The sequence below is a fragment of the Rutidosis leptorrhynchoides genome, chromosome 5 (genome assembly GCF_046630445.1).
Source record: "Rutidosis leptorrhynchoides isolate AG116_Rl617_1_P2 chromosome 5, CSIRO_AGI_Rlap_v1, whole genome shotgun sequence".
In the NCBI taxonomy this organism is placed as follows: domain Eukaryota; kingdom Viridiplantae; phylum Streptophyta; class Magnoliopsida; order Asterales; family Asteraceae; genus Rutidosis; species Rutidosis leptorrhynchoides.
This window is the reverse complement of record NC_092337.1, coordinates 286,271,627-286,293,938: the sequence shown is the minus strand read 5'-3', so window position 1 is coordinate 286,293,938 and position 22,312 is coordinate 286,271,627. Positions and strand designations below refer to the sequence as shown.

The following is a 22,312-nucleotide window of genomic DNA, read 5'->3' as shown; positions in this document are numbered from 1 at the left end:
CATGTCAAGTAACATATAAACTAACATATTCCAGAATATCAAAGTCTCAATCAATTCCTAGTTCACTCTAACAATTTTTATGTAACTTTGAAAAACGATTCAGCTCACTTTAAAAATCAAATCTTCGTTTTGACATAACGGGAGCATTACTTAACCTTTTGACGCAAATATTAAGTCTAAATTGCATAAATTTTCACAAGGAATACAGTAGTACACTTTATATAAGCTAAAACACAAAGCATGCAACTCAGAAAATTCGTATATCATGCAAACCCTAACGAAAACTTCGATTAAGCATATCTTGAGCATAAGATAACGAAATCACGCAAAATCGAAGTCTAAAATTAATAACTTTTCGATATCTTTCTAATTAAACATATTACAAGACCAGATATCATGTCAATTAAATTAGATCATTAAAATACAAATTCATTTTTCATACATACAACGTTAATTACGCAATCAAACGATAAAGAACGACACTAGACACCATTAACTGAGCACTAGACTTGATTACACCATGTAATTGAACAAAAAACTGAATTAATAAAATTAGGGTTACTAGTTATACCTCAAATGATTAAATTGATCACACAAACGTGTAGAGAACGATCAAAGCAACAACGTTCGTGTACGGGGTTCCTTCTAATTTCAACTTGTGATGGTGGTTGTGGGGTGGTGATGGCCGACGGCTTCCAAGAGGGGAGAGGGAGCAAAATTTCGGCCAAAAAAACAAAGGGGAGGGTTTAAGGGATTAAGCTTCTATTTATAGTTAGATTTAGGGCCTTAATTAAGTAACTAGTCACCTTGTAGCCCAAGTAATAGTCCAATTAGGGGGGTTCATGGGGGGTTCGGCCATATGGCCCTATAAGGGGTGTCCTGGTCTCGTTTTGCTTAATTACTTGAATGCGCGTGGTCCGTTTCGTGTGCCGTTAACCGTACCGGGTCTCCGGAACATTAATTAGTCGTTGAAACAAAATCACCGGATTTAATTCATTAAATAAATAATAAATTAAATTAGTTTTTCTTAAAGTAAATAATTATTGAAAATAATTATTTCGTCATATTTCTGAGTTCCGTAAACTGAAAAGCTTTCTAGGCGATTAACTTAACCGTAACGTTTTCTAGTTATTTCACTTTTCGAAATAAGTTCATAAATTAATATAACGTACTAATTCAAGAATCTCTCTGATAAGTATGCATTTAATTCTATTAAACACACAAGTCTAAGTAACCACCATTAAATACTTAACGGACAAGTAACGATAGTAAACGAAAAAAGTTGGGTTGTTACATATAATAATATACTTAATTAGAGAATATTAAATTTTAATTGGTTAATTGAATTTCAATTCTGAAATTGAAGCCTTAAAATCCCCTTGCTTATTATATTTAAGATAAAATTTAATAATTATTTTTATTTAATATTAAACTACCAAGCAAATCACGGCTCTTCTATAGATGATTATCATGTAATAATTTTATTTTATTTACGTTTTCATGTTTCTAATTATAATGTACATTTGATCGATAACATCTGTAATTGTCATCACTTCTAACGATTTTAAAACCTAATATTTACAATTTCCGTCTAAAGGACGGGCTCATAAAACTAGTTTGCATATAAATTTAAAACAATAATATATTCAAAGACTACACATACTATATATATATATATATATATATATATATATATATATATATATATATATATATATATATATATATATATATATATATATATATATATATATATATATATATTATTAAAAAAGAATGTTCATTTTATAATTTTGCATGTTAACATATCAAATAATCTTATATTCCACACACTTCAAATTTCGGTTATTATATTGACTTTTTATCAACCGGCATAATCAAATCCAAAAATATGTCTTGGTACAATTGATTATCAAATTCTAATGATCTAAAACGCATAATCAAACACTCCTTATAATTTATTTTCCCACCCTTAGATAAAATAACTTATTTAGAATCAAAGTACAACTATCATCATATACAAAGATGTCAACAACCACATCAGTTGATAGTTGGGTCAACAACCTGGCCCATAAACAACATAGCTCCACTTGTATCCTCTTTAATCATAAACAAAAACGGATGATCTGCCACAAAGTCAACCTTAGGATAAGTCCTTCCCAAGGATGCGAATACAAAGACGGTTGCAGTGACTGCTGCAGCTTCTGTACCTTCTTCGTTCACCTCCACAAATGATTTATGTTGAATGCTCGAAACATATAACTTTTCATTTGCATAAGAGTTGACCATTTCACTTAAACCTTCAGTGCTGGTGAAAGGCAACAAGAGGCCTAATTCTTTCAACATGTCAGAAGCTTCAAACCCAAATGAGATCTTAAACTTTGGGACCAAAAATTGCCCGACCTCTACTTTTTGGTGTGGAATGTGACGCTCCAAAAAGTCAGATTGCGAGCCAACTTTCTGTATCAAAGATGGGAGTCCGTCTTTTGCATCTGGGAGGAAGATGCACATTGTGAAACGGCGTTTATCTTTACCAGTTTCATATGGAAGACACAATACTTTGAAATCATCATATTTACGTAGGAACTGTTTTTTCTTGGTGGTCATGAAGGGTACTAGAACTTTGCTACCATCAAAAAGGTGAAAATCATAGTTTTTTGTCTTTGACGGATCAAACTTCTCACTCCAGGCTCCTTTAAAATAGATTGCATTTGCAAAGATGAGCCTAGTAACGTTGTTAACCGCGCCAGCAGGAAGTATGTCTTTGATGTGACCATTAGTTTGTTTTTCGGCCCACAAATTCACTTCTTTAGCCACCTCAATAGCCTTCAATAAACAGAGACGTACATGCAAGTATTAGCAATCACTGTATATATAAGGCAATTAAATATGTTTAAGGTTATAAAAGTCGCTAGTTGGGAACATTTAGAAACTAATCGGGCATGTCGGAGACTAGTCATAGACTAAGACTAGTTGTACGTTGATCAACTTGGACTTTTAGCTTTATTTGACTTGCTTTGACCTAATAAATCCGACTTTGAACTGATTAATTCCGACTTTAACTGAATAAATTAATCTTTCGACAACTTTGATTGAATAAATTGACCAAATCGAAGATTGGTCGGGGACTTGGTGGACTACTAAAAGTTTCGCCTAGTCGGGACTAGTCGAGGCTAGTCCGGGACCTCCATGGATGTTTCAAAGTCATATACTATGAGGAACAAACTCACATAATTATTTGATCCGGCGCTTTATTAATTATTACTAAATTTTATTTTACTACATGATGATTCTACTTCTATGAGTTTGATTATTTTTAGCAGGAACTAAGCAAAATATTGAGAATTTAAACATTCTAAATAATAAAGTAACAAATGCAAGTAACATAGAACTGACCCTGGTTTTGAAATCGACTTGATTACAAGTAGCTTTATGAACAGTTTCCACAACCTGTTTAAAAGAAGGTTTAAGAGAAACAGTTTGCTCAACCCAAACCCCATTTGCCAAAGACAACTGTGGCCCACCAACTGGGCTACCGTCTAACATGATCAAGGACACAACTTGTGAAGAAAGAGCGTTGAGTTCATCGATGTTTTTTGCTTTCAAAAATGATAGCAATTGGTCAAGTGTTTCGCCTTTGGAACCTGCCACGATCAAATTTAAAACGACATGGGTTGAAAGCGGAGAGAAAACAACGTTTGAGTTGTGGGATTTGTTTAGCAGGTGGTTTGAAAGTGTGATTGAAACATGGGTTTGGTTTCTAATTGATGATTGAGTGTCCATTTTTGTGAAGGAATTTAAAGAAAAAAGCTTGAGTGATTAATGAGATGGTGTAATTGCTATTGTGGTGGTAACCAAGTGGTAACACTATATATATCTGATGTTTTAGCAACGCTGTTAAGGAACCTGGCTTTGACTACGTACGTATTTTGAGTAGAAGTATGAAAGTGTATATTTTTATTGATTATTGATCATTTAAGTAATAATGTAAGTATACTTCTTCCATAAGATTCATCCAGATGAAATTCAAACATGATTTATATAAGAAATTAGTCAGCATCTCACATTAATATTATTGTTAATTTATTTTTAACGTCATCTTTTATAAACAACCATTCTAGCTGCTATCTAGAGGGCCAAAAAAAAAAAAAAAAAACAATTAAAGACCTATTCTCCAAAGACTAACGACTGAAGATGATCGAAGTCATCCCAAATGTCATCTTAACAATTAAAGTTATTTTGTTTTTAAATATGAAGAATTAAAGAAACTATTGCGTGGCCTCATTACCGTGTCTGTGTCATTAAACTTTTAATTGTAGATCCGTTTATTTAAATCCTCTTGCATTCAGACGATGAACATAGACCAGTAATTGCAAAAAACGTTAGGACTAAGGGTCTGTTTACTTGCCACTTAAAGTCTGTTTCTATACAACTTTTAATTCAGTAAGTAAAATTGATATTTCTTTGTCACTTAATCTGCCATTTAATCTGAAATTTGGTCTGCAAAAGATATGGAATCAGACACCCCTCCACACCCCTCGAGGCAAATGAAAATAGAGTCAAATTCAGGAAAAAAAAAAAAAAAAAAAAAAACATCCCAATCTAGTTATTTACTAGAATTAATATATACACGTCTCCAAAAAGATGGTATTCAAAGAAAGTATGCAAATCCAACATCAATATCAATATATGATATGCACAAGAAATATAAGATGATAGAATAAAGATGTCCAGGGGATGTACATTATGTTCCCAATTGCCAAGGCCTAACCTTGAGTTCTTCGGCTCGAACAACTTTTTCGCCGGGGTCTACCTGGCCTCCTCTTCTTGTTTTTTGGTCTGGTTAATTTGTAAATAGAACGTATTTTTGGAGGCGGTTGTTCACTCTGGCTTGAATCTTCAGAAACCGAAACTAACGCTGTTCTATTGCTGTTTTCTTTGGGTACTAGGAAATTCTCAATTTGATGAAGATTTACAGCCCCGGTATTATCTTGTGGAGGCTTCTTTGCTCTACGGTTGTATATCAAGATCCCATCCGTACTCTAGATGAACATAACCATGAATTCAAATGAATGTTATTGTTTTCGTTATACAAGTAACGCGTGAAAACTACTCTAAAGATAGTTGAGTGGTTGGGGTCTTGATATCCTCGTAAGAGGTCTCAATAACCAAGTTAAGCTACGTACATCTCAGTAAAAATAATCATCCTCGTCGGATAGCATAAGGAAAACCTTATCCGTTTATTAGAAATTGAACATATCCCAAAAAAAACTCCTTAATAAATAAACGGGTCATAATTGCTACCTCAAATCAAGGAAATGTTATTTAACAGTTTCAAGAGAATAAAATTTGGGATAAACGAGTTGCAAGCATTACTGATGTGCAAGGATGTTATTCAGATCCTACTTTAAATAAATAAAGTTTTTAAGTATAGTTTGAATCTTCAGTGACCAAAAAGTTCACCTACTTCACTAAAGATGATATTGCATTTCTACGAGGGGGAAAAAAAATACAAATACAGAATGTGTGGGCAGTAAAAAAAAAAAAAAAAAAAAAAAAGTTGAAACTCACTCTTTTCCTTAAAGTAACAGGAAGCTCTTCATGACCCAAGTCTTCATCATCTGGTTTGACCAAATCTTCAACCGTGTTTAATTTCATTAGCTGAGATGCAAAATCAGCAACTACAGATGGTCCATTCATGTTTGTTGGAAAATCAGATTCCTTAACAGAACATGTCAACACATACGTAGATTCATGCAAGATCATGTCTTCCGTGGACGAGATCCTTTGAGCGTTATCGGTCATTACAGTGTCAAGTCTGTTCTTCATTTCACACAAGTGTGACTGTGCAACTTCAATCTTCCAAAGTATTCGTTCTAATGAATAATCATATCTGAAGTCAAGAGATAACAATTCATCCAGAACTCTAAATTCATTACCACCATTCTTATCGGTTGATGGAGAAGGAGCTGCCAGTGGAAAAATATAGAATTAGAAATTTGATCCAATGATTTTTTTGAAACTATAATATAGATTAACCATGAATCTTGGTGAATGACATTGGTTTCCGATAGAACTTAATAATTCCAAGTGGAAAATATTCATCTATGAATTTTTGAGAAACGTGAAATCAAAGTAGGCGATAAAGTAATCAAATTATGAGAAATTGAATAAATAGTTATATACTTATATATATGATTACATCATAAAAGCTTAATTGTTGCATTTGAAATAATCATAAAAATTAAATAGGTTGGTATAATTAAAACTTTCTTAAAGGCGGTGTAACGGTCTAGGTTTCATGGGGTATAAACAATAAGATTAGCATTAGAAGCAAAGCTATTAAATAATCATCATACGATATAATCTATAGAGATAGAGATACATTCTAACTTACCTAGATTAGGTTGAGCATCATCCATCGTTGGACCATGAGTGAGAGACCTGCAAGTAGCTGCACATAAATTATATCAATCTCATAAACCACCATATAGGGTAGCAATTTCGACTCATTTACTTATGAATGGGTTGAATAGACCAAACAAGCCCATAGTCACGCAAAGTTTTTTAGAATGCATAAACCTCCATTATTCTCATTGAAAGATCTAGAATATTATTGTGATATTTATGCAATAATAACAGTTTTTCTAATCATAATTAAGGACCAAGTTTCTATAAAATAATAGAAAAGGGTTGGCACGTCCATCCAGTATGCTGCGAACTGCTTCAAGAGTTCAACTAATAGCAAAAATGACCCATTTCAATCTGAACCCACTTTGACCCATAACCATACCAACTCGATCTGACAATCTTCGCTAAAACCATCATCCACTGTTAGAGTTCAAGTAGTATATAAGAATTAGAGGAGTATTTACCATAATATGAGAACAAGTTATGTTGTGACATATACTCTTCGTTGTCTGTCTCTTCATGTCTTTTTCGTCTCTTTCTCTTCATGGGTTTCGTTCTTTGAGGGTCATGAACAAATGGGATTGACTATGAACACCGACCTCCTAATTCAAAGTTCCCATATTGCAAATGTTTTGTTTGATAGTAACCTTCCAGTTCTTTATCATATTCAGCTGTTAAAGTCTGTAACTTCCTAAGCTGCAGTTCGACCCATTTACAACGCCACATAATTGGTTGGACAAACTTTCTCCAATGAGATGTCACCCTTTTCTTCCTGAAAACATCCCAATCTAATGCATCATATTATATCATTATATAGAACATAATAGTTAAACCATGTTAGCATGACTGAAGTACATATTAAAACTAGTTAGCACATTAATATAAAGCTAATTTTGGTTAGCGTTTCTCACGAAAATAGTTACGTGGTCCTGTTGGCTAAGTTTATAATTGATATATTTGGAGAACAGATTAAAAGTGACGCGTGAATAGAAATTGAACAAAGCTTATACATGATTATATACTTATACATGATTACATCATAAAAGCTTTATTGTTGTATTTGAAATAATTATAAAAATTATATAGGTTGGTATAATTAAAACTTTCTTAAAGGTGGTTTAACGGTCTAGGTTTCATGGTATAAGCAAAGCTATAAAATAATCACCATAAGATATAATCTATAGAGATAGAGATACATTCTAACTTACCTAGATTAGGTTGATCATCATCCATTGTTGGACCGTGAGCGAGAGACCCGCAAGTAGCTGCACATGAATTATATCAATCTCATAACCACCATATAGCTGTAGCAATTTCGACCCATTTACTTATGAATGGGTCGAATAGACCAAACAAGCCCATAGTCACGCGAAGTTTTTTAAAATGCATAAAACCTCCTACATTGTTCTCGTTTAAAGATCTAGAATACTATTGTGATATTTACGCAATAATAACAGTTTTTCTAATCATAATTAAGGACTAAGTTTCTATAAAAAGATAGAAAAGAGTTGGCACGTCCATCCAGCACGCTGCAAACTGCTTCAAGAGCAAAAATGACCCATTTCAATCTAAACCCACTTTGACCCATAACCCGATATGACAATCTTCGCTAAGACCATCATCCATTGTTTGAGTTCATGTAGTATATAAGTATTAGAGGGGTATTTACCATAATATGAGAACAAGTTATGTTGTGACATATACTCTTCGTTGTCTGTTTCTTCATGTCTTTTTCGTCTCTTTTTCTTCATGGGTTTCGTTCTTTGAGGGCCATGAAGAAATGGGATTGACTTTGCACACAGACCTCGTAATTGAAAGTTCCCATACTGCAAATGTTTTGTTTGATAGTAACCTTCAAGTTGTTTATCATATTCAGCGGTTAAAGTCTGTAATTTCCTAAGCTGCATTTCGACCCATTTACAACGCCACATAATAGGTTGGACAAACTTTCTCCAATGAGATGTCACCCTTTTATTCCTGAAAAATCCCAATCTAATTCATCATTATCATTATTATTATTATATTATTATATATTATATATTAATATATTAATTAATATATTATATATAGAACATAATAGTTAAGCAATGTTAGCATGACTGAAGTACATATTAAAACTAGTTATCACATTAATACAATCGTTTTGCAAACAGAGCAACTTTGATATAGACATAAAAAACATTAAGCTAATTTAGGTTAGCGTTTCTCACGAAAATAGTTACGTGGTCCTGTTGGCTAAGTTTATAATTGATATATTTGGAGAACAGATTAAAGTAGTTTCTAGTGTTACCATTACTATCATGATGATATATTAGCAGTTAAAACTGTCCTAAAAATTTCAAGCTGAGAACACTGTCTAACATGGTCCAGTACAAAATTCCAATCAAGCACTAAAAATTTCAACCCCATTCGACTGCCGTAGAGCTCAGATCAATGTAAATCTAAGCTAATGTGCAACCCAAAATATAATCAATGTCCTACATAAGATGAGCGATTCAGATAGCATGTTATAACAAATCCATTTTTAGTAGGTGCCTAAATGAAGCAGGTTAACGTTTCGAGTTCACGCATTTTCTCCATAATTTATAATGTGTCAGTTTGACTACAGTAGCCCTATTACTAAAATAATTTAGAAGGATGCATGCATTGAAAATAGACTTTGAAAGAATATAAACCAGTTCAACCCACTTGGCCCATTCCCTTTTAACTAATTTTTTAATTCGACATGATTAACAATGAACACAAACCAAACAGCATAAGTAAATGGAAAAAAAAAAAAAAAAAGCCTTTACTAAAAACAGCGATAAGTCAATACTTCGTTAAAAAGGAACAATTATCCTAGAATTTCGAATGCCATAAAACTCATCTAGCAGAACATTTCCAATTAGTAGTACAAGACCTAAAAAAGACAAGACATATAAGGAGATATGACCAAAAAAGACATTAAAGAGACAATACCTTACTGGAAACTCGTAAGCTGATCCACCGAAACCTCGCATTGGCGCAACATCCCCGCGAAATTCTGACATAACCTCACTATCACTTCCAAATTCAGAATTTCTGACATCATCATATGTGTCATCAAAAGAAGTTGAAGAGGCAGTTGCATCACCAGACTGAAGTTGAACCGAATGACGCTCATCATCATTTGCACAATTTATTATATCAACCTCTACATCCTCGTCATCATTCGTAAAGTTTACTATGTCAATTTCCACATCCTCATCGTCATTTGTACAGTTTATTATGTCAACGTCCATATCCTCATTTTTACAAACTTTTATATCCCGCGCATTCAACAAAGTTCCTGTATCAGATTTGTCCATGTAGTTGGTTTCAGGTTTCGTGCTGTTATATTTTGTCGTTGGCATAAAAGTAGAATAGTCTTTACTAGTCGAAGCTTCCATTGCGGTTTACTTTCTTTCTTTCTTCAAGGTTCAAATCAGGATCCATAATATAATATCACACAACTATGATCATTTTCAATTATTTAAGTGTGTTCTTAACAAGACTTAGCTCAGTTGTGTAAAGCTAAGTCGTGTAAAGCGGTCAAAGATTGCATAAATTCTTCAGCTGCAGCAAAAAAAAAAAAAAAAAAAAAAAAAAAAAAAAAAAAAAAAATTTACTGAAAATCGCACTATACATTTTAACAGGTGTGTTGAAATGTAAAAAAATAACCCCCTGAAATTGGTTGAAGTGCCACATATTACAAACCCCAATCTGTCTTAGAAAAAAAATAAAATAAAAAAAGATTAGGGTTTCAATTATTAACCTAATTTTGTTATATAATTTAAGGATTTTCACATTTCTGGAATCAGGATTGATACGGTGTACCTAAAAATCAATCGAATTGATAAAATTATCTTACGGTTATCGATGATTGTTCAAAATATTAGATTATTATGAAGTAAAGCGATAATAGAAACCGAACTGACTGACTTTGTGATATGAATAAATAGAAAATGAATACATACCTTCTTGACCTCTCCAAGATCAATAGAAAATTTGCAAATGAGAATAATTTACAGTGAGCTGAATTCAGTCTTTTCAACTTTTTTGACGCGTATTAGTAACTTAATTTAGATTAAGATTAGATTTAGATTTAGATTTACATAAATATAATATGTGTTGTGATAGAAGTAGATCATCAATCAATTTTTATGTTTATCGTACGATAAATCAATTTCAATGCTAATCTTATTTATAAAAAGTTAATGTCGATTCATAACGTAACGAGCAAGCTACTAATCGTAAATATCAAGGACAGGTGATCAGTACACCACCAGTTTTTAGCCGTACACTACCAAATATGCATTATGATGTTATACTGTACAATACTGTAAAGCATGTTTAGTGGTGTACGGCTAAAAATTGATGGTGTACGAATCATCACCCCTCGTTAAAACTTTACGACCTCGTATCTATCTATCTATCTATCTATCTATCTTCTATCTATATCTATTAGTAGGGTTTTGGCCGTGCATATGCACGGCCCAGACTGCAAGAACTCATTTGATGTAAATGTTGATCGATTTGAAGATTCTGGCAGTTCTGGGATGTTATGTATTTCAATATATGTTCGGAGTTGTCTATATTATTGGCCTCGATGATCATAAGCCTTCTATTTTTCCATCTTCTAATTGATTGTGTCTGTTTGCGCTTTTGTTAATGATTTTCGATTTAGTTTCACACTAATTTGAGTTATTGTCGACTATCATGAATGAAATGTCCCGTTCATATTGATTATAAACGTTCCATATTAATTGATTTCGTTGCGAGGTTTTGACCTCTATATGAGACGTTTTTCAAAGACTGCATTTGTTTTTAAAACAAACCATAACCTTTATTTTATCGACAAGGTTAAAAAGTCACCATTTAAATTATCCAGAAATGATAATCTAACAAATATCACACATACACACTACCAATACATATTGGTTTACAAATATTAATATGTTACAACAAAATAAATCTCGAATGCAGTTTTAAACAATATTATACAAGCATGCTGACACCAAATCTTGTCCATATAATAGCATGCAACAGCGGAAGCTCTTAATAATCACCTAAGAATAAACATGCTTTAAACGTCAACAAAAATGTTGGTGAGTTATAGGTTTAACCTATATATTTATTAAATCGTAATAATAGACCACAAGATTTCATCTTTCAATAACATGCAATCTGCATAAAAAATCATTTGTATGGTTGAACACCTGGTAACCGACATTAACAAATGCATCTAGAATATCCCCATATATAAATATCGAAATACTAAAGCAGTTCAAATTCTCTGACTGGGGCTTGTCAATGGCTCATAGATCTATCTTTAGGATTCGCGTCAATTGGTGGCAATTATAATAAACACCAATTCTTAGGTTACCAAGTTCAACAAGGGCGATATCCGGTATAACGATTCAACATAGAATGTAGTTTCAATACTTATGCCTATTTTGTAAATCATTTTCAAAACTGCATGTATTCTCATCCCAAAATATTAGATTTTAAAAGTGGGACTATAACTCACTTTCACAGATTTTTACTTCGTCGGGTGATAGTGCTCCAAATGAACATATATTTAGGCACAATATCCTTCCAATATGTAAAGCTTTTAGTTACTATTGTTCTATTTTTATGTAATAATCGTTTAAATAAATAAGTGCGAAGACAAAAGAAGAAAACGACGAATTGAAGACGCAAACGACCAAAAAGCTCAAAAGTACAAAGTACAATCAAAGTGGTTCAAATTATTTATGAGAAACGTCTCAAAATTACAAGAGTACAAGACGCAAAACGCAAAGTACAAGATATTAAATAGTACGAAAGGACGTTCGAAAATCTGGAACCGGGACCAGAGTCAATTCTCAACGCGCGACGCAACGGACTAAAAATTACAAGTCAACTATACACATGAATATAATATAATATATAATTAATTCTTAAAAATTATATATATATATATATATATATATATATATATATATATATATATATATATATATATATATATATATATATATATTATATTATATATTAAAACCGTCGGCAAACAAGAAAACAAAGTATGTGAGCTGGATTCCTGCTCCATGCGATCGCATGGCCTGGAGGCCTAATTCCCATGCGATCGCATGGCATACTTTTTCTGGCCACATTCTTATAAAAGGCGCAGTTTTGGTCGAATGTTATACATCTTTTTCTATCCTCTCTATCTCTCACGTAATATATATATATATATATATATATATATATATATATATATATATATATATATATATATATATATATATATATAAAATTTTAATTTTAATTTTAATTTTAATTTAATAATAATAAGGGTATGTTAGCGAATGTTGTAAGTGTGTAAGTCGAAATTCTGTCCGTGTAACGCTACGCTATTATTAATCATTGTAAGTTATGTTCAACCTTTTTAATTAATGTCTCGTAGCTAAGTTATTATTATGCTTATTTAATGCCGAAGTAATCGTGATGTTGGGCTAAATATTAAGATTGGGTAATTGAGCTTTGTACCATAATTGAGGTTTGGACAAAAGAACGACACTTGTGGAAATTAGACTATGGGCTATTAATGGGCTTTATATTTGTTTAATTGAATGATAGTTCGTTAATTTAATATAAAGATTTACAATTGGATGTACCTATAAATAACCATATACACTCAATCGGACACGATGGGCGGGATATTTATAAGTACTAATAATCGTTCATTTAACCGGACACGGGAATGGATTAATAGTTAATGGACTTATTAAAACAGGGGTGAATTACATACAAGGAAAATTGGTGTAATTATAGTTTAAGTCCCCAATTAGTTGAAATATTTGACTTCAGATATAAGGATAATTTGACGAGGACACTCGCACTTTATATTTATGACTGATGGACTGTTATGGACAAAAACCAGATGGACATATTGAATAATCCAAGACAAAGGACAATTAACCCATGGTAATAAACTAAAATCAACACGTCAAACATCATGATTACGGAAGTTTAAATAAGCATAATTCCTTTATTTCATATTTCATCGCATTTTTATTTACTGTCATTTTATTTAATTGCACTTTTAATTATCGTACTTTTTAATTATCGCAATTTTATTTATTGTCATTTTATTTATCGCATTTTAATTATCGCAATTTAATTATTGTCATTTACTTTACGCTTTAAATTAAGTTATTTTTATTTTTAATATTTTACATTAGGTTTTAACTGCGACTAAAGTTTTAAAATCGACAAACCGGTCATTAAACGGTAAAAAACCCCCTTTTATAATAATAATACTACATATATATATTTTTTTATATTTTTACAAATATAGTTTTAAAAATATAGCGTTAAACTTGGCTAGCTCCCTGTGGAACGAACCGGACTTACTAAAAACTACACTACTGTACGATTAGGTACACTGCCTATAAGTGTTGTAGCAAGGTTTAGGTATTTCCACTCTATAAATAAATAAATAACTTGTGTAAAATTGTATCGTATTTAATAGTATTTCGCAATAAAAATATAACTATTTCGTACACCTCCGCTGATCACATCAAGTTTTTGGCGCCGCTGCACGGGAACTCTTAAACGCCGAAGCGAAACGCTATATAAAAAAAAGATTTTTATTAAGTTTTAATTTCTTTTTGTAAAAATACGTTTTAAATATTAAAAATACAAAAATATAAAAATAAAAACAAAATATATATATTTTTAAGAGTTGTTCAAAATAAAAAAATAAAATAAAAAAGTTTGTATTTTCTTTTAGTTACAAAAACTAATAGGTGGTTTTTTTTTTAAATTAAGTTTTTATTTATTTTATATAAATATTCTATTTAAATTAAAAACAGAAAAAATAAAAAAAAATAAAAAAATAAAAAAAAATATATATATATATATATATATATATATATATATATATATATATATATATATATATATATATATATATATATATATAACTATAAACGGGCCGTACTGTAGCAGCCCAAGATCAGAGCTGGATCCAGAAGTCATGCGATCGCATGGCCCGTATGCATGAAACTCATGCGACCGCATGAGGGTTGCTGACACGCCTGATACCTCTGCCGACAGCATTAATTACGGATTATTATTAATTATTATTAATATTAAACCCTAATTAGGGTTAATTATTATATTAATTAATTTTAGTTTTAATTAATTTGTAATATTTAGTTTATTATAGTTTTAATTAGTTATAAATTAATACTTTTATAAAATAAATAATATACAAATAATATTTTTATAAAAATTGTATTTTTTTACAACTTTAAGTTTTATTTTTATATTTTATATCTTTTTATTCGTAATATTTGTATTTTTATCGTTCGTAATTAGTTTTTAATCTAGTATTTTGCCGTAGTTATTTTTATTTCTAGATTTTTATGTTTTGCCGTAAAATCCCTTAAGTGCTTTTTCTTTAGACTAAGATTTAGGTGCTTTAGAATTTTGCGACGCCGTTTTAAGATTTTAATACTTTTTAAGTTATTGCCGTTTTGGATATAGAATTCCTTTTAAGCTTTAATAACTTTAGACGCAACTTTTAATTCTTAGTTTTTAGACTTTTAAGTTTCGACACGCTACGTTCTTTTTATTATTTTTCGACCTTTTATTTTTTGACGTTTTTCGACGCGCTCTTTTTCTTTCTTATTTCTCTACGCTCTAGTTTTTAGGACCTAGAATTTTCTATTTCTTCTCTAAAATTTCTTTAAACTTCAACGAAAAATTATTTTAAGTGGTTAAATTAATAGACATCAAAAGTTTTCTGGTTCGTAGTAATAGTTGGATTTGTTAGTGGCGAGTTGTGGGCTTCCGATTTAAAGGGTCCTGGCTACCTGCTGCATCTATTGGCTATTCGAAACGTGGGCAAAATCAGAAAAGTCTATTAATTTGATAACTTATATAATTTTTATCTTTTATAACTAATAGGATATTCAGTGAATGCACCGAGCAAAACGTTCACCACCTTTCATACGTTCACCACCTGTAACTCGATCAAGACATCTAGCCAATATTATCGCCGTTGATTTTTCTTTAGAATCGTCATCTAGTCAACCAAGTACTCCAATTCAAATTTCCGATAATCCATTTTTTGAACCCGAATTCAAATTTGAAAACCCGGAGGATATTCAAGGACAATTCCAATATCCAGAACCACTAATCATTCCTCCTGAACTACAAACCGTTAAATCAGAATCCTCTAGTGATTCGTATTCAACAATTTCAGTTATGGAAGTAACGGGACCTCTAAGTATGGAAGATCGAATGAGAGCCACACGCACGGGCCAAGGTGATAATGCTAAAAACGAACATATATTTCATAGCATTATTCCTCAAGAAAGACAAGCTTTTAGTTACAATTTTTAACAACCCGTCCTAATCCTCCTGGACGAAGTCATCAACATTTGGTTCCATTGCGATGATCGACTCCCAGTAATGTCCTTAACATGAGCAAATGCACAGCGGAAGACTTAATTTGTACCTGAGAATAACATGCTTTAAAACATCAACATAAAGTTGGTGAGATATATAGGTTTGATGCTAGCAGCGTAATAACTATGGACCACAAGATTTCATATCATATAATTAAACATAATACACTCGCAAGTGTATGTAAAAGTAGTTGAGCACTTGGTAACCATACTTAACATTTAAATCAACGCAGCATATTCTTAAATAATCACTACACCGTACCAAGTGTAGTATACAGAAACGAAGTACTGTGCAACCGTTGAAAACTGGTCGTCCAGCCCGGTTGGGGTTATCAGGCCCGATAGATCTATCAACAGGATTCGCGTTTACATTCCTCAGGTAAATATTAGCTATCAAGTATAAAGAAATATGTCATGGTACAACTCAACATAGAATTTATTTTTGATCACTTGTGTCCATAACGTAATTCATAAAATGCATGTATTCTCATCCCAAAATGTTTAGAGTTAAAAAAAAAGGGACTATATACTCACCATGCTGTATTTTGTAGTAAAAATACATATAACATCGTTGATCAAATATAAGGTTGGCCTCGGATTCACGAACCTATAACATTTGTACATTTATTAATACACATAATCGTAATCGAACTTATATATTATACTTAGTGATAATTTTTATATTAATAACTTATATATTTTATTATATATTCAATTTGTATGTAAAAGTATTAATATATTAAATTTATGGGTGTTAAATATATTTTTATATAATCACACTCTCTGTTTACAAAATACTAGTTATAGTAACACTAGAATAATTATGACGATAAAAAAAATAAACTTAAGAATAGTGATACTTTTAGTAATAATGATTATAATAATAGTAATACTGATAATAATAATAACTATAATAATAATTTACTACTAATGATAATAATGATAATAATTTTTAAAATAATAACACTAATATTGTTTAATAATAATGATAATAATAATAATAATATTAATGATAATAATTTTTAAAATAATAATACTAATAATGATAAGAATAATTATAATACTACCTTAAAGCTTTTTCCCAAAAACAATTCCTCATACAAGACTTGAACCTGAACCTGAGACCTCTCGCTCATCCCCCAACCAACACCCAGGACCATTCTACTGTTTCTTGTTTTTCTGCGTAAATTCTCGACATCTATTTATATATCCCGTACCCTTTATTTATCAACTCAATCCAACAGGAACTGAAGTTGGGTCACAACTAGTAGGCTAAAATCTCGGCCCAACAGACCCAAGATTAATTCGCCCAAACGGCCCAATTAAAACAAAACATAACGGCCCAAATTTTTTATACATTTTGAAATTTATAACTGATATTTAGAACTAATTGCTATCAATCCCTTTTACAACTTGTTTTGTCATCATCATACGTCATTATCCATTATCTTAAATAATCAGATACATCACCGACACTTTCACCTAAAACTTTGTAATAATTAATTAAACATGATCACATGTATCATCCTCTAAAGTTCGTTGTTGTAGCAAAAAAAAAAGAAGCAAGTACAGCAAGAGCATAACAGCTATATAAAGGGTTTTTGATGACAAGTTGATCGAAGGATAAATTTAAGAGGGAGAGAGATAAAGATGGTTGTGTCGACGATGGTAGTCTTCAAGAAACAGGAAAGATGTTTAGTTGTTTTGGGTTTGTTATAGGACAAAAGTAGGAGTATTCGATGGGTGTAGCGGTTGTGTGGTGATCATGGTGGTGGGTGAGCCGTAGGTGGTTGTTCATGATGGTCACGTTGATGGTTATAGTAGGGTGATGGTGACTTCAAACGAAAAAAAGAAATGGTAACAAGCATGTGTTAGTGGGTTTCGTTTTAAGGTGATGGGTTATAGGGCGGTGACGGGGTGGTTGTTATGGGTTTCGAATAGGAAATAGTAACAGTGAGCAGTAGCAGTTGCAATTTGTTTCCATCGTGCAGGTGTTCGTGACTGAGATGTTTATTGTGGTTTCTATAGTTTGACATAGAAACAGAAACAGGGATTAGTTTAAATGGGTTTCATGGTAGAGTAGGGTTGTAGGGTGGCGGTTGAGGTGATTGTACATGGTGGTGATTGTTTTGGGTGCTTGAACTTGAACAGAAACAAGGGTGGAGAGAGAGAATGAGAGTGAGTGAGGTTGAGGTGGTGATGGGTTTGATCTCAACTGTACGGGTGGTGGTGGTGATAGATTATGGTTGTTCAAGAGGATTAGGATTGATCGTGGGTTATATATATCTATCACCTATATGTGTATATATATATTTATATATGTAAGAAAGATAGTAAGAGAGAGATAGTTGATAAATGAAATTGAAGAACTTGAATGATTTAGTGTAAAGATTTATAAAAGGATCGAATGTTTAGGGTTGTTGATAGATGACAAACAAAATCACGAGCAGAATAGGAGGGGAACAGGAACAAGTTAATAAGTCTGATTGGGGTAGTAAATTACCCGTAATTTATGCCTTTTATTTTCCATTTTATATTTAATTAATATTACTAATTAATAATTATATCAATAATAATAATAGTAATACTAATCTTAATGATAATAATATCAAAATAATAATTAAGATCATGATTTTATTACTAGTTATAATATTTATGTTATTAGAAATGATAATTTATAATTATAACAATGATTTTTATAAAAGTAATAATTTTAATAAGAGTATTAGTATTAATAACCATAACACAAACATTTATATATCACAAACTTCATATCTATAGGTTATATATCTAATATAGTATTATCAATAATACTAATATTGTTTTTAACTATTGAAGATACTACAACAATTATATTCTGACTTTTAATTACATTCTATATGATAAAATTATATATTATTAATCATATAATATTTAGTGATTATTTATAATATCATATATTGAGTATCATGTTATATATCTTTTAGTATATTTTACATTATACATATAATAATAATTATGTGTATGAAAATATATATAATATATATATTCATCATACTTTATATATATATATATATTCCATAATTAATGGTTCGTGAATCGTTGGGATTAATCAGAGGTCGAATGTAATTGGATACATGACATAGATTTCAAAGCTTTCGAGACTCAATATTACAGATTTTGCTTATCGTGTCGGAAACATATAAAGATTAAGGTTTAAATTTGGTCGGAAATTTCCGGGTCATTACAATACCTACCCGTTAAAGAAATTTCGTCCCCGAAATTTGATAGAGGTCGTTATGGATAACAATAAGAATGTTTTCATGACGAATATGAGGTAATAATGGAGTTTTATCATTATTGAGAGATATAGATAAAACGATTTGATCAAGTGAAGCTCACGAGTGAAGCTATCACAAAAGAGTGAAATGAGTAAATATATATATTCGTTTCAACCGATGACGTAGTTATTATTGACTTCCGGGATTTAAGGGATTTAAAGAAAATCTTACGTAATAAGATCTGGTTCTTCAGCGATCAGGATCTTCTTTGATTATATGCAATAATCTGTTTCGATTTCTTTGTCGAATATTTCACTATAAATCCACCTCCTCGTTTCCTTATTTTCCACAACTCACATCTTCTACTCTTTCTCCTTAATTTCTACTTTAAAACATTCGTCAATATGCTCCATCCAATTCTAATTCTTGATATACTCCTAATTTTTACATCTGTCATTCTTCTCTTTCATCTACCTCCGGAGGATTTTATTTACTTCTACTATTATCTTGGGGTTATAGTGTTTTTAATCTTCCCGTCCTCGAGTCAAGCGAGCAATGGTCTAGAATTCGTAGGTATGAACATAGTTAATGCTCTAAGATAGAAATGGTAATGGAAAATTTTTGATTTGTCAAATTACCAGAATATCCTGGAAAAGACCGAATCATCAAGAAAATATTTTCTTGATATTTTCATAGATTAGATAGAATGTAAGAGTCGTGTAACATGGCACATGATGATGGTACTGTGAATCATCACCTTCCATTAGAAACTCAACATGACTTACTGTAATATAATGACGTTGATCAAGTGTCATTATATTATACTAATTCATGCATCAGTTCCCAACACTACTTCAAAACATTCATATTTTAAACTCGAAGGTTTCAAAATTTAGAAACTAACACAGTTTCTTTTATGTTGTAAAGCAGATATTACGGAGAGATACATGATCTCAGATAAGAATAGTTGTGAAAATATCTTCAGAAATATTGAGGATATTTATAATAAAAGATACAATAATATCTTTAAATATCTAAGATCATAGGATGCTGGAGACTATTGTTCGCAAGGGTTTAGAGTAAAGAGCAAGATACTCGCTAAAGACTTCAGCAGTATTGAATTATTTGAATTCTTTGAAGTCAAACTTATTCTTTGTGATTTGTCCACGGGTTCCTTCATAGTTTCGCATAATCTGCTTTTCAGTTCTAAATTTTTCTATTGAGCGTTTCCATCACTCCATTCTTTATCATCAACTTTTGGCCATTAAGACCATCTACATCATGCTGCTTCGTCAGCATTTTCAGAGTTAACGGATCTGGGTAATCGGTTATCAAACTGAGGTGATTTCAGGAGAATTGTGTTTTTAGACGATTAAACGTTGATGGTAATATGGTGGAATATAAAAGGTTCACCGGTAACGATGAGGAAAGCCAATCGTATATATCAAAGTTATAATAAGACTTATTCGAATGAAAGGTCGAAGTTGTTCTGTTGAAGCTGTGACAAAATTGTCCAATTTGAAAAGGAATTGTAAGGTTGTTTTTGCTAATAAATGATATAGAATTTGATGCGGTATGTGTTAAACTATGACTTTGGGTTCGAGAGTTTTTCAGGTGCATAAATCTTTTCTTCCGTAGATGAAGTGCGATTGGTTCATCTTCCCGATTGAGGTGTTTTCAAGAATCATGAAAGATTTGAACGCGGATTGTGATTGTCGAGGTACAAATGAGGTTTAAGAAGAAATCAAGTGGCAAACTTGAAGAATTGTTTAGTTTCATATGTTATAGTCAATATTTTAATTCATTTTAATTGTCCAAAGTTAGCAGTCCAATAATCCAATTGTCCAATAGTTCAATGGTCCGATAGTTCAATAGTTCAATATATATTCATATATATATAATATTCGAATTAATTTTAATACGAATCGTGACCCGTGTACCGGTCTCAGTATTGATCACAACTCAAAGTATATATATATTTTGGAATCAACTCCGACCCTGTATAGCCAACTCCCACATTCACATATAGAGTGTCTACGGTTGTTCCGAAATACATATATAGATGGGTCGATATGATAGATCGAAACCTTGCATACGTGTCCCGTTATTTTTAGTGCGTAAAATAAATAAATATATATCATGACCCGTGTACAACGTATTGTCTCAGAATTAATCCGACGTATTGTGTACATGTGTCCCGATTTAAAGTGCGTAAAGGTAAATAACAGAAATAAATTGCGATAAATGTAATACGGAATTAACAGTTAGCTGGGAACAGTTAGATATGAACAGTTAGCGTGGAATCTTAACAATATTCATCATAGTTAATTTGTTTGTTTCTAACAAATTTAATTCTGTCCGATGTTTTCTTCATTATGCCACATGTTGGATTTTGATAGGTCAAAATCCAAATATGAAATTTCAATGGAAATGATTGTTCTGTGGTGAACGGATACGTATATCGGTGGTTGTAAGTAGGATGGTAAATGACTGTTGAATCAGATTCGAAGGATGTACATTGTAACTTATTAATGTGAAATCTAAATATTCCTCGGGTACTACCTACCCGTTAAAATATTTTCATCATTAACAGTTTGTACAAAAGAATTTTTAATTACAACCTTCATGAAAATATACTTGCATATATATTTTCTTCGGATGTAATCATGGATTTAATGAGTCAATAAAATATTATACTCATTTGATTTATCATTGATACTTGATTACATGATCTCTAAAACATTAGAGATTACATAATCGCCATGTCGAACGAAGATAAATGAGGTAGAACGATACGTAAAGCGAAGATAATCGATGTAGAACGATATGTAGAACGAAGATCATACTCGAAGTACAGATAGTGATATTGAAGCGTGTAAGGTTGACATCCGAGGTACAGTTTGTGATGTTGAGGTTGATATCCGAGATACAGATTGTGATGTTGAGAGTTACGACGCGGTTGTGGTTTGGGGGTGATAAGAGTACTGTTGACGTTGATGATGGTGGTGCTGATTATGCTGCTGGTGCTGCTGCTGATGTTTGTAACCTTCGCACCATATTCTCCATAGTCGTAACACGAGCGCGAAGTTCATTAACTTCTGCTAGTACACCGGGATGATTGACAGTTGGGGCGAGTGGATGAATAAGATTTGAAATATGGGATAGTATATAATCGTGACGAGA

The 22,312-nt window shown here is 31.6% G+C and overlaps 2 protein-coding genes across 5 annotated transcripts; both read right to left on the bottom strand.

The window, feature by feature from the left end:
- Positions 1-2,040: 2,040 nt before the first annotated feature.
- Positions 2,041-3,783, bottom strand: LOC139846618 (serpin-ZX-like). The gene is made up of 2 exons (XM_071836093.1): positions 3,397-3,783; positions 2,041-2,826 (listed from the first exon to the last, which is right to left on the bottom strand). Exons 1-2 carry the CDS (start codon positions 3,781-3,783, stop codon positions 2,041-2,043), a joined length of 1,173 nt encoding a protein of 390 aa, XP_071692194.1.
- An 851-nt stretch (positions 3,784-4,634) lies between these two features.
- Positions 4,635-10,561, bottom strand: LOC139847375 (uncharacterized). 4 transcript variants are annotated; one of them, XM_071837043.1, is made up of 6 exons: positions 10,386-10,561; positions 10,090-10,131; positions 9,370-9,984; positions 8,081-8,388; positions 7,620-7,676; positions 6,960-7,183 (listed from the first exon to the last, which is right to left on the bottom strand). In XM_071837043.1, the coding sequence occupies exons 3-6, from the start codon at positions 9,816-9,818 to the stop codon at positions 7,170-7,172; spliced, it is 828 nt and encodes a 275-aa protein (XP_071693144.1). In that variant the 5' UTR covers positions 9,819-9,984; positions 10,090-10,131; positions 10,386-10,561; the 3' UTR covers positions 6,960-7,169. The 4 variants fall into 4 exon arrangements, with proteins under 4 accessions (XP_071693145.1, XP_071693144.1, XP_071693142.1 ...); XM_071837044.1 differs by lacking the exons at positions 7,620-7,676; positions 8,081-8,388; positions 10,090-10,131; positions 10,386-10,561 and adding exons at positions 4,635-5,042; positions 5,572-5,969; positions 6,398-6,454 and having other exon boundaries at positions 6,876-7,183; positions 9,540-9,674; XM_071837041.1 differs by having other exon boundaries at positions 9,370-10,131.
- Between the last annotated feature and the right edge of the window lie 11,751 nt (positions 10,562-22,312).

Coding starts and splice junctions, on each gene's coding strand:
- LOC139846618 (XM_071836093.1), bottom strand. CDS start 3,783: ATGGACACTCAATCATCAATTAGAAACCAAACCCATGTTTCAATCACA. Junction 2,827..3,396: donor AAGTCGATTTCAAAACCAGG/GTCAGTTCTATG, acceptor TGTTTATTGAAG/GCTATTGAGGTGGCTAAAGA.
- LOC139847375 (XM_071837041.1), bottom strand. CDS start 9,818: ATGGAAGCTTCGACTAGTAAAGACTATTCTACTTTTATGCCAACGACA. Junction 8,389..9,369: donor GCTTACGAGTTTCCAGTAAG/GTATTGTCTCTT, acceptor GGGATTTTTCAG/GAATAAAAGGGTGACATCTC. Junction 7,677..8,080: donor TAACTTGTTCTCATATTATG/GTAAATACCCCT, acceptor ATTCATGTGCAG/CTACTTGCGGGTCTCTCGCT.